General features: G+C 37.7%; 2 protein-coding genes across 2 annotated transcripts; one reads left to right on the forward strand and one right to left on the reverse strand.

The window, feature by feature from the left end:
• Window positions 1-6,107: 6,107 nt before the first annotated feature.
• Window positions 6,108-12,022, reverse strand: LOC131310404 (mitochondrial outer membrane protein porin of 36 kDa). Its single transcript, XM_058337398.1, has 6 exons — window positions 11,827-12,022; window positions 11,634-11,701; window positions 9,674-9,784; window positions 7,779-7,865; window positions 7,464-7,672; window positions 6,108-6,634 (listed from the first exon to the last, which is right to left on the reverse strand). The coding sequence occupies exons 1-6, from the start codon at window positions 11,999-12,001 to the stop codon at window positions 6,328-6,330; spliced, it is 957 nt and encodes a 318-aa protein (XP_058193381.1). The 5' UTR covers window positions 12,002-12,022; the 3' UTR covers window positions 6,108-6,327.
• Window positions 12,023-14,688: 2,666 nt separating this feature from the next.
• Window positions 14,689-18,219, forward strand: LOC131310400 (probable pectate lyase P59). The gene is made up of 4 exons (XM_058337392.1): window positions 14,689-14,969; window positions 15,209-15,860; window positions 16,803-17,045; window positions 17,742-18,219. The coding sequence occupies exons 1-4, from the start codon at window positions 14,788-14,790 to the stop codon at window positions 17,967-17,969; spliced, it is 1,305 nt and encodes a 434-aa protein (XP_058193375.1). The 5' UTR covers window positions 14,689-14,787; the 3' UTR covers window positions 17,970-18,219.
• The last annotated feature ends 997 nt before the right edge of the window (window positions 18,220-19,216 follow it).

Here is a 19,216-nt window from a genome sequence, read left to right on the forward strand (position 1 = left end):
CCGATTGCAGATTAAGTGAGTCCAAGTTGTTTGTACGTAATGCCTTGGTTAGGTCACCAAGCCTCCACTTGATGAACCTTGGTATGATTTGTGGATCTCCTTATTTAATTATAGACACATGCTCACAGAGCCAATACTGTTTCCAAAAGAAGACACAAATTAGTTTAAAACATAACAAAAAATTGGAAAAACTATAAAAGTTAAAAAGTGGGAAGTTATTGTTACCATAAGCCCCATTACGCATCCTTCTACTTTTGTTGGTAAGGAAGAAGCTCTTTTGTTTAGTTCTTGGATGACATCTTTGATGATGAATGTTGCCCAATCGTATGAGGTGCTATTATCCAAATATTCCACAAACTCCAAGTAACCCCAACTAACTCTCACTTGTGTGTTTGCAAAAAATAATGTCCCTATTAACAAAAGGCATAGGACACGTGCCAAGTCCTTCGCATCCTGCAAAGTGTTGCCTTTAACAGCTTTGGTAAAGAATTCCCTTAGTACCGGAATTGTTAATATCCTTTGGCCTTTGGGACCTGGGCAAAGTCGATCAGCGAAGTCTGATTTCGGTACCCTTGGAGTTGGATTTAGTACAATCCTTGTAGGACCGAATTGTATTCCAAATATGAGTGTTACCTCTTTCGCTGTTATTCTCACAGACTTGCCACCCAATTTAAACCTCCCACTCGTCCCCTCATATTGCTTTACCAACTTTAAAACGTCGGTATCACTCTTCCGTACGTAGGCCTCATCCAGATTTGCTTCGACAATACCCAACAGAAGTTCAGCAAATGGTGTCTTCTTGATCTCTTGAATTTGAAGTGGTGTGAATTGCCCAGTAGGAATACTCCTTATCAGTTTTACCACAGTATTTAAAGTTGACCTGCATAAAATACAGAAATTGTTACAAAAAATCACTTGCAACCATATATAATTCAAATTATAACATCATATATTTCAAGTTAGATTAAATATAACATTATATCAAAGTTAATATGCAACATATAACATTTGTATGCTGTTGCAAATACAATGAAATTGATACAGATTAACATATATAACCATATATATGACAGGTTATAACAATACATATAACCTTTCAATATTATGTACATCATATATAACATTATATCATTAATACTATGGAACATCCAACAATCATATGATGGTGCAATATGATTAAAATGAAACAGAAAATCATATATAACCATATATATTACAGGTTATAAACATATATATCCTTACACATTTTCGTATAAAATATATGACATTATATCATTACGTTCATATACATATTATCATGTGTCCTTACCTGTACTGAATGGCCCTCTTGTGTTCCACTTTTTCCTGCTTTGGATGGCTTTTCGTGCCCTTCATTCATTTTCTCTTCTGCCCCTTTTTTCCTTTTCAATTTCTTCTTCATCTCCCTTGTCTTCATCCCATTCCTCTTCTTCTTGACCCCCCTTTACCTTTTGGTTAACATTTGGTTTTCTATTTAAACTTTCACTCTCGGAGACTTGATACTTTGGTTTTCGTCTAAACCCTTTGTCCTCCCTTTCTTCTTTGTCCTTACTCCTTTGCATTTTCTTCAATGCCTCAGCAGACCGTGTGACTCTCTTTGTTGGGGTGTTCAGATCTATAACTTCTACATCTCCACTATTTGGCCTTTTCCTCTTTCTCTCATAAACCATTGCAGTGTCTGGCTTCTTTCCATGATGTTTCCTATTGATTTGAATTGGGGTTGGGGAGGAACTTTGGACAGTTGCTTCTACAGCGTCTTCTTGTGATCCTTTCCGTTTCCTTGCGGACACATTCTTCCTGGGGGAGGGGGAGGAAGACTTGACTACCTTAGACTTATGTGCAATGTCTTCATTACTTATGGTCCGTTTCCTTGCGAACACATTCTTCCGGTGGGAGGGGGAGGAAGACTTTACTACCTCAGACTTATGTGCACTGTCTTCAATATTTATGACAGCAGGGTCTGCTGTCCGTTTCCTTGCAGACACCTTTTTCCGAGGGGAGGGGGAGGAAGACTTGACTACCTCGGACTTATGTTTACTGTTTTCTATACTTATGACAGCAGGGTCTGCTGTCCGTTTCCTTGGTGTTTTCTTCTGTCTCATCTCTTTTGGGGGGTCAATCATTGCTAACGGACGGGCTTCTGTAGCGTACGCCGCAGGTACCAACTCTTTCCCTGTTCTTTTTGGTTTAGTCATTGCTGCACATACAATGAATATATTAAACCCATGGAAACATAGAGTTTTGTATCTTAGCAAAAGGGATTCAAGATACTGATATTACAAATTATGTTCTAACATGGACCGGTCAAAATCACATGTAAATCATAGACGTAAAAAACAAAAACTGATGCCTTAATTTAGTCAGTCAAGTTCAAATTTATATATCCGTCAGTCCTTATGATAACTTAACCAGATATAACCATAAGCATTAGCATATCACTATATAACCATATTTGAAAATCATGCCACACAGAACATCTATTCACACACAGTTTACATAACCATATATTCCATCAATGATATCCCTAACTTAAATCAACAACACCCTTACTGATCAAATATTCATATAACCACATTTACTTTCAATCAAAACCCTAATTTAACTTAACCAACACTTTACCAATCAGAACCATAACTGAGCCAATGATTCATATAACCATATATACAAGAAGAAACATACCTGTAAACCAACATTCAAACAACCAACATTTATATAACCATATATACCATAGATGAAATCTCTAACTTAATTCAACCATATCCTAATGGATCAAATATTGATATAACCACATTTACTTTCAATCAAAACCCTAATTTAACTTAACCAACACTTTACCGTTCAGAACCCTAACTAAGCCAAATGATTCATATAACCATATATACAGGAAGAAACATACCTGTAAACCAACATTCAAACAACCAACATTTATATAACCATATATACCATAGATGAAATCCCTAACTTAATTCAACCATACCCTAACGGATCAAATATTGATATAACCAGATATACTTGCAATCAAAACCCTATCTTAACTTAACCAATACTTAACCAATCAGAACCTTAACTTAAAAGATTAAACCAAACTTAGCCAACCCATTCATATAACCATATATACAAAGACAAACATACCTGGTAATCGATTCCGATGTAGGATTTGACGGCATTTGATAAACGAAAGCGAACAATTGCGAAGAGCGGGACGGCGTCCGACTGGAACGAAGGAGAACAACGGCGTAGAACAGCTACTACCACCCGACTACAATGGGCGAAGTATGGCGTCTATCACCCGACCAGAATGGGCGACTGAAACTGGTCGTAGGACGGTGACGAACGGAGAAGAACGTCTGTCTGAAACTATGGAGAAGGCGAGACCGTTGGTGAACGAAGAAGGCCGACGACGAAATGGCAGGCGACCAAGTTCTTCTCACGAACCGTCTAGGGCTTTTCATGCTTTTCACGAACAGGGGTTCATTCTGAAAAATGTGTGTGTGTGTGGGGGGGAAGGGGGGGGTGGGGATTCCATTTGTACTGAATTGTGAGAGATTTTCGGGGTTTGAAAATTTCAAATAAATGTTTTCGAAATTGATGGAAAAACGGGGCAAAAACTTTTTTAAAAAATAGGGGTATTTTAGACTAGACAGGGTTATTATATCATTAATAATAGGTTAGTGGACTTAGTGGGTTTTGGAATTTAGAAGTGGATTTAGTGGGTTTGGAAAGTGCTATAGTGGACTTATGAAAAATTCTCCCTTTTTTTTTTGGTGAAAATTGAAGTAAGGTTAAAGTAGAAGCTTCATTTAATATGAAACAGTTCAATAGGTTGACCCAAATGTAAGTATATATTTGATTTTCATTAATAGCATAGTTGCAAATTTGAGAGACAAGAAATGGCCTCGTAAAATTGGGGTTCAATTTTGATTTGCATTCAACTTAATATATATAGGTGTGAGTTAAGAACTGGAGTTGGTTTTGGGAATCAATAAATATTCAACAAGTATTAATAATTTTGCAGATAAAAAAAAAAAACATTTGAATGGTTTTGTCCCCCAAAAGGCGATTGAATAATTTTTCCCTTATTGCTTTCAGGGGAAAAAAATCCCTTATTTAAACCAAATGGAGCCTAAAAAAAAACGAAAGAAATTGAATGTAGTGATCCCACAGCAACTGCATAGCGTGTGAAGTATGGAACTAATGGCTAAGTTGAGCACTTGAGCTGCGTGGACTTTACAATTGTTTTTCTACTTACTAAACTATCAATTTGACGATTTCAGCCGCCCAATTATCATAGTGCTAACTATTTAGTCTAATCGATAACAAAAATTAAAAATTTGGACAAAAAATGTGATGTAAGGCCTTGTTTGGTACTCGCAAGAAATTGATATTTTTTTTATTTTTTTGGGCCCCATTATGAGTCGTAAAAAGATAATTCAAACCGCAAGTTATTCTAAAAATGTTTTTTCATGGGTTCCTGAAAAAAATAAACTCAATCTGATATCGGTAATTGCTGTTTTAGAATTTGTAGGGAATTTCAGGATTCGTAAGATGCCCTACAAATTATGAAACAGCCCTTACCGATATTAGATTGAGCTCATTTTTTTTGGCTTTAGCTTTCTTGTGAATAGTAACATTATTGCATCCCCTCTAGCAAAGTTGGATAATTCGTAAACGCTCTTCATGATATCGGACTGAAGTGATTTTGTAGAAGGATTCTAAACGACGTATTTTGAACAAAATTAGCAGCTACAATCATTTTTGCAGGACCTGAGATGGGCGCAAAAACGATCTGTGGGCGATTGATGTGCATCATTTGCTGTACTTGTATCTTCACTGTGCATAACTATACATGGTTCGGGCCACTGCTATGTACAAATCATGTGTCCCCATTGGTGCCACCTGTCCCCGGACCAAGTTTGGCAAAAGTTACCTGAATAACAAGTGGTGGCTTATTTATTTCCTTATTAAAAAAAATTGTATTTATTAATTTTATGTCAAATTTTTATGAATTATTAATTTTGCATCTAACACATTTGTTAGTAAACTAACAAATGCAAAAAAAATAAGCCACCTGGCTTATATAGCCGAAGGAGGTTATCCTATAAGTACCTGGGCCCCTCTCCAAGTTGGCTTACTTGCTTACTTCTCTCTCAATTTATTTGTCTTGTCTTATTTTAACTACTTAAAAAACCTTGGTTATATCTTTTAATTGACAATTAGTTTATAAAAAATATGGATATAATTTCATAGATCTTAATATTATTCTATTGAACAAAGTTTTCAAAACTATATAAAATGTAAATAAACTAAAATATTTAAGCAATTCAAAAGTGGCATGAACTCCGAAAAAAACTATAATAACAAATTGGACGAAGGAACTTGTAAGTATCTAAATATACTTGTTCTCTCTTAATGGAATAGATTTTTATTAAGAAAATTCAAACACAAAATAAGAAAAACTAATAATGGACTGCAAATAAGAGTCGTTTTATTTATCTTCTTTATTACTTATTTAGAAAGTACTCCTAAATCCATAACCACCACAAACAAACCAAGTGGGTACTCATATATATGAAACTACAGGTATATAAGCAAAGCCTTGGCTGCTTGTCTTTTGATCCTAAACTTAGATTAAAGCTATCAAACATCATAATATGCTCGTATCAACAAACAGGTTCTCTGTTCTCTCTGAAAATGAATCTACAAATCTGCCTTCGTTCGCGGTAACATGCGAAAGTGGTCGGTTTAACAGGAAGTACTTGTATTTCCTCGCTCGATGCATGGATTCAAATCTTCCCCATAGGAATATCCCTTTAAATACAGGACAAAAGGAAAAAGGATACAAAAAGGAACAGCCTAAATCCGAGTTAGTCCAGCTTAATAATCTTACTCACCATTTTTACTTTTAAGCCATAAATCCGCATCTTTGTCAAACACCCTTTGAAACCACTTCTTCCAGGCTACATGCACTCCGGAAATTGGACTGCTGTTCAAAGATAAACTACTTGTTTCTGTGACGTAGCGGTGCTTAAGAAGGCACAGGAAAATGCACATACAAAAGAAGTAAACAAAATAGAAGACAAACCACAAGAAGCGCCAATGATGGAGTCATACCACATACTCCATAAGAAGAATTACGCTAATTCAATCCGCGTTGAACAACAGAATAACCACCAATTTTACAGGAAATCAATGCCACCGCAATTACTGGAAGGCAAAAATAGTGCCGAGGTCATGCCAACTACCTTATTGCTCTCCACCAGACAAAAACATGGCCATTCTTTCAACTCACAAAAAAGACATTTCTAAAATTCATGGCTTCAGAACCAAAGCCAGTCCAATCTTGGCACTTTTCTCAATAGCCCTGGTGTCCACTTCCCCGGAGATAGTGAAGAGGGACTTTGGACGCCACTCATGCTGGATGAGAGTGCTTGCCTTGCCATAGTTGTTCACCCTAGCCTTCACTGTGGTTAGTGGATCCAGTGCATGTTGTGTTCCAATAGTGAGTGTGTTCTCGTTGCTTGAGAAGCAGTGTGTGAGCTCCGCACCAACAGCAGTGTTTGTCAATGGGCTAACAGAGTGATAGTAGGAAGCAGCTAGGGTATCACCTTTGTCATTCCTGTAACCACCGACAATAAAATATCCGTCAAACAAACAAAGCACATCCATTTACACCACCAACACTGCCAGCTTATCAGGTCAAAACATAAAGGTTGCAGTTTTCCCTTTCCCCTTTATTTTTTTTTTGGGATACATCGTTAAAAATGCAACAAACTTCATCATGCCTTACCAAGTAACAAAATTACCATAACTCTATCAAACAAGCTGAACATTGCCATTTCCCAAGAGACCAAAATGAAATATGAGTGAAACAAAAAGAAAAAAAAAAAAAAAATTTCCCCAATGTTTCCAACCTACAGAGAAATGTCTGGACAAAGTACAAACAAAGATTAATGAAACTAAGTTGTGCCGACACGGATTTGAATTTTGTTTGACAACCCTTAAAAATTCTAGATTCATAATAACATTTGCCTTTTTAGTTTTTAGATTTTTGCATTTTAAGAACCAGTGGATCAATTATTAGGGTTCCAGGCACTTGGATCATGCACTTAGGGTTTTACGACAATTATTAGGCTCTTATGCACTTAGTTAAGTTTTAGTCAATATTTATAAACATTTCTTCTATCCTCAATCTCTTGGAATGTCTCCGAAAAGTTTGCGAAATGTTTCTGTTTCTAATGCACGCAGATGACAAATATCCATAACAACAGCAGCATTTCTACAGAATGAAGAAATCATCAAAACCTATCTGATGATCTAGACCAACTGCTACACAACAATGCTATGGTAGAACACAAAATCAGACAGAGAGTAACCAAGCAAGAAAAGTAAAAACATTTTACGGATCATCAAAGAATCATTCTCTGTGTGAGCAACGCACAACTCACAGTGTCAAAGAGGCGATGAGGTCAGTCTTGGTAAAATTCAACCCAGCATTGTATTTGGTAAAGTTTCCAGTGGCAGTATCGAAAGAAAGATCAGCCCCAAGAGACAAGTCACTGTTGCCAGCCACGCCAGAGAAGTTGACAATGGGAGTGGCAGTTAATCCCATACTGGTACTGATGCCAGCATAATCATGCAGGTACTGTAGCTCTACCTATTACCATAATCACATAAGTCAGAGTAAGCAAACTTAAGGGTGAGACTCCTACAGGATGCAAGTTATTCGAAAGCTGAAAACTTAAAGGCCAAAGTCTGATCACCTTGCCAGATCTTTGATCAGGAACCTTAAAACTGAGGATTGTCTTGAGTCCAGGAGCAGGTTCATCAATGGTAATTGTGGTCAAAAGCTACACATACACTTAATTTAGTCAGCTAGATTTGGAAAGCATCAAGTGAACTCTTAAAGCATCTCTGTGGATGGGAATAAAAGTTGAAGACCATAGCACATCAATCAACACAAAATCTGTCGTCTCAGTACTTCAATAAATCCATGACCAAAGAAATTTTAGGTAAACTTTTGACAGATTATGGATCACAAAAAACTGATGTTTGTCCAGGACTTCAGTTCATCAAACAAATGCAATCTTTTACATTAAGCTCAGACGATCGACCATGAGCTTTTCATTGAACAGAACTGGAAAGTAAGCCTAGCCGGATTACAGAACAGAGATACATTACAAACAATTTGCTAAAAAAGCAGTTTTGACTACACAGTCATCATTTCATGTGAGATGTTATATCACACAGCGCACGAGGCTCCCGCTACCGTAGGGTTTGAGAAGGATTGGATGTACACCACAACCGGAGAGGCTATTTCCGCAATTCTCAACAGCAAAATGCGATAATAGTAATCTCAAAATAAATGTACGAAGGAAAGATGACATGCAGTTCACCAAGTAAAGAAGAGAGGTAACAAGAAACCTTGAATTGACTCCCGAATTCCTAAAAGTTCATATAAAAAGATCCCTCTAAAAAATAAGATGCTGAAACCCAAAAAGATACTAAAATACCCAAGCAAACTGTGCACAGAAGCACTACTCTCCATCCTTAAGATAACGCAATAGGAGTATGTAACGAAAAAAAATGGTCAATACTTTCTTGGGAGCCCTACAAATGACACACCACTGAATGCGTAAAGAGCAAATCGACCTTCTCTTGTAAACCATGTACGGGTACTGAGATTTGTGGAACCTTCATATCCAACCCAAAACCAATTGGCAATGAGTGGAGGGGTGCCTCATGTTATTAAGTGATCTCCCATTCCAAACCCAAGCAATACGGAACTATTCTCTAACTCCCCCTCACATGTAGCTGCATTTAAGTCGTCACATGTAGCCACTTTTTTGGGTCTATCTTCATGCATTCTTTTATTGGGTCTATCATCGTGGAGTGTGGAGTGACTAGAGTCTATGGACTAATTCGATCTTAGTTTGGGATAGAATGGGCCTGCTTCTAATACAAGGAGAAAACTTTATATCCAATCTAAAACCAATTGGCAATGAGTGGAGAGGTCTCTCATATTATAAAATATTAAGTGATCTTCCATTCCCTACCCAAGCAAAAAGGAACTATACTCTTAACACTTGTGAGCCACTGATAGTGCAAACACTTTGACCTTGAGGGGCATGTATGCATCACAAATCATCCAATAGGAGGAACAAAAGGACCATTGGATTGTCAATCACGATAGGAAAATATCACTTGCAAGAAAAAAAGCTGGATGAGGCAAGAATCCACATCCTCTTATCAATAGAAGCATTACAGAGAGATTTTCAGAACTTGCCAACAAAGAGACAAGCACTGGTTTCATGATAGTTAAGATTTCTAGAAAACTCAAATAAGAAGATTCTATTCATGTCGCACTGGTAAAAGCTACACTAAGAACCTCAGCTCTAGATATTTACGGCTACCTGTAATAAACAAATTTTTCAAAATTGCAAAGAGCAGCATCTTCAAAAAAAAATCAGTCTAACAAGTGCAATTCTCACCCCCAGCTACAAAAAAACAAAGGGTACAGACTACTTGCAAACAAGCCAAAGGAGAATGAAGAATCTATACAGTACAAGCCAACCTTGAACGCACTAAGATCATGCACGGTTTTGGTTTTAGTCCAAAAAGTAAATATGGAACTTTTGAATGAGATTTTGTGACTTACATTTGAGTTCGTGTCCACTTTTATGTCAGTGGTGATGTTCTTATTCTTCAGCTGGGTGGAAACATCCGCCAAAAACAACTCACCTTTCTTAGTTCCTGATGATGTAATGGCCTGGACATGGAAAACAAAGAAGATCAGACATTTCGAGAGGAGCATCCATCATCATCTACAAAGTTCTAAAGTGGAACAGATATTAGGAGGACAAAACCAGATCATAATTAATTGCGAAAATGCTTGGACATGCATATAAGACTAATGTTGCATTACATAGTGTAAACACATCAATACCTACGCTCACATTTTATAGTACCATTTAACGACGGCAATTTAACCACTCACCCCTATAGGAGCGGTTTCTGGCCATGTTCGGACCTGAAAGGTTGGGGATGGTATCGAAATGAAAATCACCAATGGTTTCAGGTCGGGAACAGTGTGAGTATCCCGCTCCTATACACTCCCGGAACTGGTGCACCCCCGTTGAACTTTTATATATCTTAACATATATGATTTCCATTTTCTTTAAACATCACCAATAAGTATATTACTGTATGCTCTCTCCGTCTTATATTCATCCCCTCAGCTACTCCCTGTTTGCAGGTCCGACAGGGAGCTAACTGAACTATTTGCACCTCACAACTCGCTCTAAAATCGATAAAGTGAAATTTGGATACCTTTGCATCTTTATGAAGAGCCACGAGGTGTCTTAAATACCTACATCCCTTTCTCAAAGACCCAACTACCATCATATTTTGAACCTTTATCAGATATACTCATCAATATCCATTGCAAATGGCGAAGCGATGAGCCCTGACAATCAACTAATCATTCGATCTTCTTTCTCAAACTACTAAGTCCTCAAACTTCTTTGAAACGACAACCAGACTCAAGGTCTGGGCAAGTAATTGAAGTAGAATACATCTGAGAGTTTAACTTCACATGCATGCTACAAAGGAGCAGAATACCTAATGCAGTGAATATGGCATTTGGGAAGTGGGAACACTAAATCAATGTAGGATTATAGTTTCACTCATTGATGTTGAATCCCAACTACAGCACCAAGTAATTAAAGTAGAAACATCTGAGAGTTGAACTGCTATTAAAGAGTAGAATACCCAAAGGAGTCAATAAGGAGCAGAATACCGAAACCCCTGTAGTACTATAAATCCATTCATCAATGTTGAATCCCAAATGAAACCACATTCGCCTAATCTTTTTAATAGCTAAATAAAATAACTAAAGAAAAGGAAGGAGGTGAATGTTTGGCCACATATTTTCAACACCCAAACCCTATTTATGCATACAATTCTATCCCCAAAAATATTTTGCCTTCAACAAAACATCCATTCCGCATAGAGGAAGAAACAAGTTACTCAATTTGGTTTCTGCATCAGGAAACAAAACCAAAAGCAAAAACATACAAACCCTACGACTAACAAATAGTTTACGAACACAATTTTAGAACAGAACTCCAGACACAGCATTGTCCAAGGCTGTTTGTGTCCGAGGCCATTTGATCCACAAGCATCAAACGATTACAAGCATAGTTGTGTCCGAAATTGTGTTTTAAAGTTGTGTTCCTAGCATTACTCAACGACTACAGGACCAGGTAGCTAAGTCATCCAATTATTTATCAAATCAAATGCAAAAATCTACGCGAGGGAGGATGGAAACGGAAACAATCAGTTTTTAATTTCCTTTCCTCCGTATTCTCAGCAACCAAACGGGCCTAAATCAAAGGAACCGAAATAAACCTTTTTACTTTTTATTTTTGATAAGTACGAAGGAACCGAAATAAATCGTCCTTGTGTCACACTCAATTTCGAATTTCTTTTCCTCAATCTTATCATCGACCTGTTGAATCCCCAAGTTATGACATCCAAACAGATACAAAAACATAAACACACGTGCGCGCGCGCCGAGAGAGAGAGAGAGAGAGAGAGAGAGAGAGAGAGAGACTCACGACTCCGGTAGAGGTGTAGGTAGTGATAGTGAACTTGTGGTCGCCCTGGTAGTCCTTGTACAGAAGATCTGATACAAAAACACACAAATACATACATAAACACACACACATCGATAAACACGCCGTAGGTATAAGAAGGAAATCGATAGTGAAACGGAGAAATGAGAAGGCGATTAGAGAGAGAGAGAGAGACCTCTGGCCTTCTTGCCGATGTCGGAGTAGAGACCTGGACCTTTCCCCATCGCCGCCGCTGCGAAAACTTGAAGAGAGAGAGAGAGAGAGAGAGAGAGAGAGAGAGACTTGTAGAGAGAGAAAAGGAGACTAAACCAGGGGTTCGTTGTTTTTTTCCAGACGGGGAGAATCAGCATATGTGAAGTAGATTCGAGTTGCGGATCAAAAAAAAAAAAGTAGATTCGAGTTCTTTTTTCTTTTTTCTTTTTTTATTAAAATAGTTATAATTTGTGGAAGAAGAAAAAAAAACCCGACTACCCGAGTCGTTTTCGCGTGGGTTTTCACGTTGCTTGGGGGAGGGGTTCGTGGGACCACCGTTGGATTATTTCTGGCTATTGGAATTTGATCAAAAAAATGATAGAAAGAGCCTCAAGGGTTAGGTCTATTTTGGCTAAATTATTTTTCTTTTGTTTTCATTCAATTTTTTTTTTAGGATGGTTTAGTTTTGCATTATGGTTTTGTGGAATATTGATTCGCCTTAACGAAAGTAATTTAAAAAATAAAATTTGTGTTCAAGACTAAATTTTTTTGAATTAAAAACAAAAATAATTCAAAACAATTTTTTCGCTTGTTCAAAAAAAAATTATTTTTTGCATTTATTCAAAAAATAATTTGTTTTTAACGTAATTCTTTAATTTTTCGATTCCTCCTGTCTCGATGAACCAATAATTCACAACAAATTGAAGCAAAACTTGTAAATAAGGAAAAAATTTGAATAAAATTTAAAGTTGATGGGTTGCTCCCTACACAATTGACTATGGTTCTATTCTTGAGGTCAGATCTCAAGAAAGTAATTTCTTATGAGTTTTCTTGTCCTAGCGTGACCTTTAACTAGATTGGGTAGGGACTAAGCAAGGCGCACGTAAGCTGGCTTAGACATTCGACCTTCAAATCCAAAAGAAAAAAAAAATAGATAGAAAGACTGCAAGAGCATGTTTGATTACCGAATTGGGTGAGAGATTATTGTTTGCCGATAGGAAAAGTGAAGTGATTTTGGCACTCGACTTTTAACTAGTGGCACTCCACTTTTTATTTTACAATTTCACATAATCAAGACACTAAGTAAAGTGTCAAAATCAATTTCCAAGAAAAAGTCGACGAGAGATTATTCGATGCCGCGGCCCGGTCTGTGGTGTCCAAGTTTCTTTGCGGTGCAGTTGATATACATACGTTGCCTTGTCCTCCAATAAATGATATCCCCACTAGTCAAGCTCAACATGTATTCTTAAAGTTGCCTTTATGGACGCTTTTAACACATGATTAATGCTTTTTTGAGAGGCTAAAACAAACAAAATTCATTGCTTGGTTTGTTTTTTGGTTGCGTAACTTTTCTTCAATCATTGGTAGCATGAATTAGAAGAATAAAAAAATTTCATCCGGAAAGAGTAGCATTATTGTTCTGTTGCGCATAATTTGCACATTCTTTTTTTTTTTTTTTCAAACGGAATAGATTAATAATTTGTGCACTCGATATCTTAAAAAATCCCGTTATTATGGATATATTTGGAAAATACTGCCAGCGCTGGGCTGTGCACCCTTATCCTTTTTTACCCGTACCTGAAGACTTGTCATATGCTACTCAAAATCACGATGCTGACAATATCTTTCGCCCGAATTGGCCTGCAAAAACAAGCCTTGGGCGGGTTTGGGCCCAAAACCCGAACTCTGGAGTATTTTGCTTCATTGGTAGCAGTGGCTCGTGGAGCATAAGTAACTTACTCTATGTACAGTATCTCTGACCTAAACAAAAAACTCATTTCCATACTAATATTGCAGAAAGTCTACACACATACAATCTGTGCACAGATTTCGTTGTGGGGCCCACCAGGGTCCCACACAAATCATCCGAGCCGTTCATTAAATGTAAAATATTTTTTCAAGGTTCTTCGTAAAAAAATAAGCTCAATCCGATATCTATAGGTGCTCTAGCCAACCATATAACTTTTCATTATCCGAAAATCTAAATGAAAAGTTAGATGGTTGGATGAAGCGCCTGTGGGACCCGTGATGGGCCCCATAATGAAATCTGTGCACAGATTGTCTGTGTGTGTAGCAGGGCTCATCACTTCAGCGCGCGAAACAAACATATCTTTGCATGCTTACAAAAAAAAAATTCACAACATCAGGAGGTTAACAAGGATAGCTTCTGCGATCTAGTTCAATCTCTTCAATCCTGCTCCATCACTTCGGCGCGCGAAACAAACATATCCTTGCACTCCTGCAACTCACTCTAATTTCTTCAGCACATTTTACTGCATGCTATCAGCCCGTTGTGAACTAGGGGACTTTTGTTACAACCCGTTCGGATTACGAGAAAGAGGCCGGAAAAAAAAAGAAAGAAGAATCTCATCAAATCTGACCATTTTTTTTTAAAAAACACGATCAAGAAGGACCCTTTTATACTCTACAGTTTGAGTCTAGCTCCTCTCCAATCCTTCAAAGAGGATGGGATTGGAGAATACAATTTTAGGCCGAAAAAAATTATTTCCGAGCTCACTTCAATGATCGAGACAGTTAGAGTTTGGTCGTCTCTAAAAATATATAATACTTTCACTAGTATTTTGGCTATACGTAGCTTCATCTCTTTTTGACCGTTAGAGTGGCTAGATGCATGGTTCAAGTAAAGTTCTATTTACTCTCTACCTAGGCCATTGTAATCCTCTTATATGTTTTGCCCCAAATAGAATTAGTTGAAAAGGTAGTTAATAACTGTTGACCACCAAACATAGGAGTGGTTTTCCATTCTTCCCGCCACAGAATCTGAGCTTCCTTTGCATTTGGTGACCCAATATGGTATTATATAGAACCATGCCTCTTCGAGTCTTTCCGACAGAGGCCAAGCGAATCACTCTCAGGCTGGTGATTCGCTTGAAAAAGAAAAAGAAAAAAGAAAACAAAATAGACATCGACCAGATAATATATAATGGGGGCCGCGCTTGTTTTTTTGGTGTCTTTAGTTGTGATGATCCCGGCTTTACATGCGCATATCGGAGAATACGATGAATATTGGCAGAATAAGGCTAACGAGGCCAAAAAGGCCGCCGCTGAGACCTTTAACCCTAACCCTGAGGACGTCATCAATAACCTTAATAAGGATGTTATCTTGTAAGTGTTAATATTTATTTATTTTTATTTTTTTTATGAAAAACTCGGTAACTCAATGTCCAGACATAAGCAAAAATACCACATGGTACTCTGGGAATCCATGATAATTTTCCCGTACGGGTCCTGGAAGAACTTTGGATTTCGATTGAAATGCTCAATACACTATAACATATAGTACGAGTTTTTTGTATAAGATAAGAGTTATTTTTGTAAATCATTTCCCTTTTTTATTCATGTAGCACCTTGAAAGGTACCAACGGCACAAGGAGGAGCCTTAAAAAGTACAACGGCGCATGCTTGGCGACGAACCCCATAGACCGGTGCTGGAGGTGTCAGCCTGATTGGATGGAAAATAGGAAAAGACTAGCAGATTGTGCCAAAGGCTTCGGCCACCGAGCCATCGGCGGAAAGATGGGGGAATTCTATACGATAACGGACCCCTCGGACAATGATATGGTCAATCCCAAGCCAGGGACCCTTCGCCACGCGGTGACCCAGCCGCAACCCTTGTGGATCATCTTCGCGTACTCGATGACCATCAGGCTCAACCAGGAGCTCATCATGGCTAGTGACAAGACCATTGATGCTAGGGGCGTCAACGTCCACATTGCCGGCGGGGCCGGTATCACCATCCAGTTCGTCCAGAACGTCATCATCCACGGCCTCCACATTCACGACATTGTTCCCGGATCGGGTGGCCTGATTAGAGACTCGGTCGGCCACATCGGTCTGAGGACCAGAAGCGACGGGGACGGGATTTCCATCTTCGGCGCGGCCAACCTTTGGATCGACCACGTTTCGATGTCCAATTGCGCGGACGGGCTCATTGATGCTATTGAGGGATCAACTGGTATCACCATCTCCAACTGCCATTTCACTAAGCATAATGAGGTACATTCATCAAAGATCTAAATCTCAATAAACAAAAACATGTTATTAGCTAACATTATATACCCCTCAAATACACTGTTTTCCAATTTTGTTTTTTTGAAAGGAAAAAAAAAATTCATTAATCTTTGAAACTGTTAAAAATGCCAATAGGAACAAGGAGAACGGCATCAAACTCTTAACAAAGTTTAAAAAAAAATTATGCCCAGTTCGAAACCCAAACTCTTGATTGGCAAGATACTAATCAAGGAAACCCAAAAGGGACAAAGCCCACACGTAACGGGCCAAAACTCAAGACACCTATTGGGACAAGCGCAACCCAAAAACCAAAAACCAAAAAAAATACTGACTCTAATTTTGTTGCAACGGTATTCGAGTGCATTTTCAGTCATTGGATCACGTAGAACTTAGTGCATTTCGCACCTTTAAACGACGCGTGAGAATCTTGCGAAAATGAGAAGATTCCTACGCGATTCAAAGGCCGAAAATCGTATCGGAAAAACCGAAACGGGCAAAACTTGGGTACAGAAGATTTTGAAGAATCAAGAGCATCTCTAATTCTTACCCATTTTATTACCCATACCCAAAATTTGAGTAAAAAGCTTAAAAACCTCTCTCTATAATGTTGTACCTATTTTGAGTTCTACCTATTTTCTCATCCAAATTTGGGGAGACTCAAACACATACCCATTTTTTTCAAAACCTATTTTCACTCTCATTAATTAAAAATTTGTCACTTATTAATTACAAGTATGTCATTCAAGAATAGATTTAGATACAAATATGAGTTTAGCAATGGAGAGTCTTACCCAAATCAAGCTTTTGACTCAAATTTCTACCCAAATTTAAGTGAAAAAAAGGGGTAAGGATTGGAGATGCTCTTAGCCAGACATAAATCTAGACAAAGGATTAGTATTTGAATTGAGTTGAGTTGAGATGATGCAGGTGATGTTGTTTGGAGCAAGTGATGCGTATTCGGGTGACGAGATAATGCAAATTACAGTTGCGTTTAACCATTTTGGACAAGGGTTGGTCCAGAGGATGCCAAGGTGCAGATGGGGTTTTGTTCATGTGGTTAACAATGACTACACTCATTGGCTCATGTATGCCATTGGTGGCAGCACTCATCCCACCATTATCAGCCAGGGCAACCGATTCATTGCCCCTCCCAACGCTTTTGCCAAGGAGGTACGTACTCATTTTGATGACTAATTAGACCCCGTTCTGCTCAACTTCTTATTTTTAAGTACTTATTTTTCGTTTTATGAGACAATTCATTCTCTTACGTTACATCACCTTTAGTTAGTCACTTGTTTGTTTTGGCTACGATAACTTTTTTTTATTTTATCAAAAAACGAATAGAGAAACGTATTTATTGTAGTTTTTGGTAATTTTTACTCTTTAATCAGATTTTATTTCAGCGGGAAAACATTTTTATCGTCATATTTTAAGACTAGTACGATGATGAAAATATCTTAGAGCATAAAATAAGTACGTACTCTTCATCGTTCAAAAATTAGGGTTTTCCTTTGATGCAAAAAGTTTTCCATACTTAATGACAACGTCACTTTTTCAACATCAATTTTCATCCTACACCATAACGCTGATGGTGCTGGTGATAGTTGGCACCACCATTACCACAATTACAACCACCAATTTCATCTTCAAAGGTCGCCATCAAACACGAAAGCATTTTTATCGGAGAATCAGATGTTTGTCAACAGAAAAATTAAATTAAGCACTAGTAAAATGTTTTCGGAAGCAAATATTTTTAGCTGAAACAAACAGATACTATCTAGTTGTTCTGCACGTGATGCAGTACATACATACATGCATGCATCAAACTATTCCGAACAGAATGATCAATATTTCGGTGTTATTCAGGTGACCAAGAGGGATTACGCCGAGGAGAGCGAGTGGAGGAATTGGGAATGGAGATCAGAGGGGGATATTATGCTGAATGGAGCATTCTTTGTTGAATCAGGGACACCAACATATGCTAGCAAGATTACCTCAAGGACAGACATGCTGAAGGCAAAACCGGGGAGCTATGTGTCAAGACTAACCCGGTTCACCGGTCCACTTGACTGCAAAAAAGGCCTACCTTGTTAAATTCATTTCCATCCCCTTTTTTGGTTCATTTTTTTGATAGGTATAATCTTGAATTAAAATGATGAAAGTTGGGTTTTATTATAGTTGGGAATCGATTTGTAAAAGGGGATATGAGTTGGCTTTTGTCATTTTTTCAATCTTGATTATTCCTAATAACATGAATCAAGAGTGTTCTATAATACATATATTAACTTTATGCAAATCTTGCAAAAGCATTTTTTAGGATGGATGATTTGCATATCTTCTTGGATTCTTTTTTTTTTTTGGTCTTGAATTTGGTAATTTTCCTTTGTTGTTATTAGAGTTGAGGATGTATTTGTATCTCTTTGAGAACACTTGTAAAAACTCTTTTATCTATTTGTGAAGTTCTCTTTTTGCCCCAAAAAAAAAAAAAATTGTATATTAACTTTATGCTGGTGTGGAGTGGCTTAAGTAGCTATATCAGGACTCTCGGCCATTGTGCAGTTGGAGCGACTGATATGATGAGTTTCCCCAGCACGCTGACTTTAGAAATCAAATGACCAGGTCTTGGAGATTTTTGAAGTTGTGTTTGGGTGATGAATTTATCATATGAAAAGAAATGATAAAAGAATCAAGCAAATGAATTAAATGGAATAATTTAGCACTCTCTTTTTTAACAATGTTTTGTTTTACCATATTTTGTTTTTAATTAGTGATTTTGTGTTTACTTTTACTTAAGAGAATTCACAAAATTTACCTTTCATTTGCTACTGGAAACTAATAAAAGAAAGGTAATTTATACTTTCATTTAGGACAATAAGAGTTAGAGGAGTGTAACTGTATGAAATAGGAGTGTGTGTAACTGTATGAAATAGGAGTGTCGAAACTATCTTCGTAGAAAATCATGCCTAGAAAGACATTCTAGCCGTGATAGCAAGTTCATGAACATCTTTCACCATTACACGATTAATTTTAGAGATGTTACGCTCATCAAAACAAGTAGACATAGAAAGTAAATCCGAAAATAAAAAACCAAGTGGCCATTCCAAAGCTTGTTTCCGCTTCAAGTCCTAGAGCAAAGTCAAGCAATCGGTGTAAACATTAACACGGAGAGAGTGAGATCGAAAACACCATTATTGGCAATAGTGTCCCGAGGGAGGAGTTTAGAGGCCTTATAGTAGCACGGACTTCTTTTTCTTTCTAGGTCACACGAAGGGGGCCAGTCCAAGATCGTACTGTTCCTCTCAAAAGACAACAGACGCTCTCAACGCGCCTCAATTTGATTG

Source organism: Rhododendron vialii, chromosome 12a, assembly GCF_030253575.1.
Source record: "Rhododendron vialii isolate Sample 1 chromosome 12a, ASM3025357v1".
Lineage (NCBI taxonomy): Eukaryota > Viridiplantae > Streptophyta > Magnoliopsida > Ericales > Ericaceae > Rhododendron > Rhododendron vialii.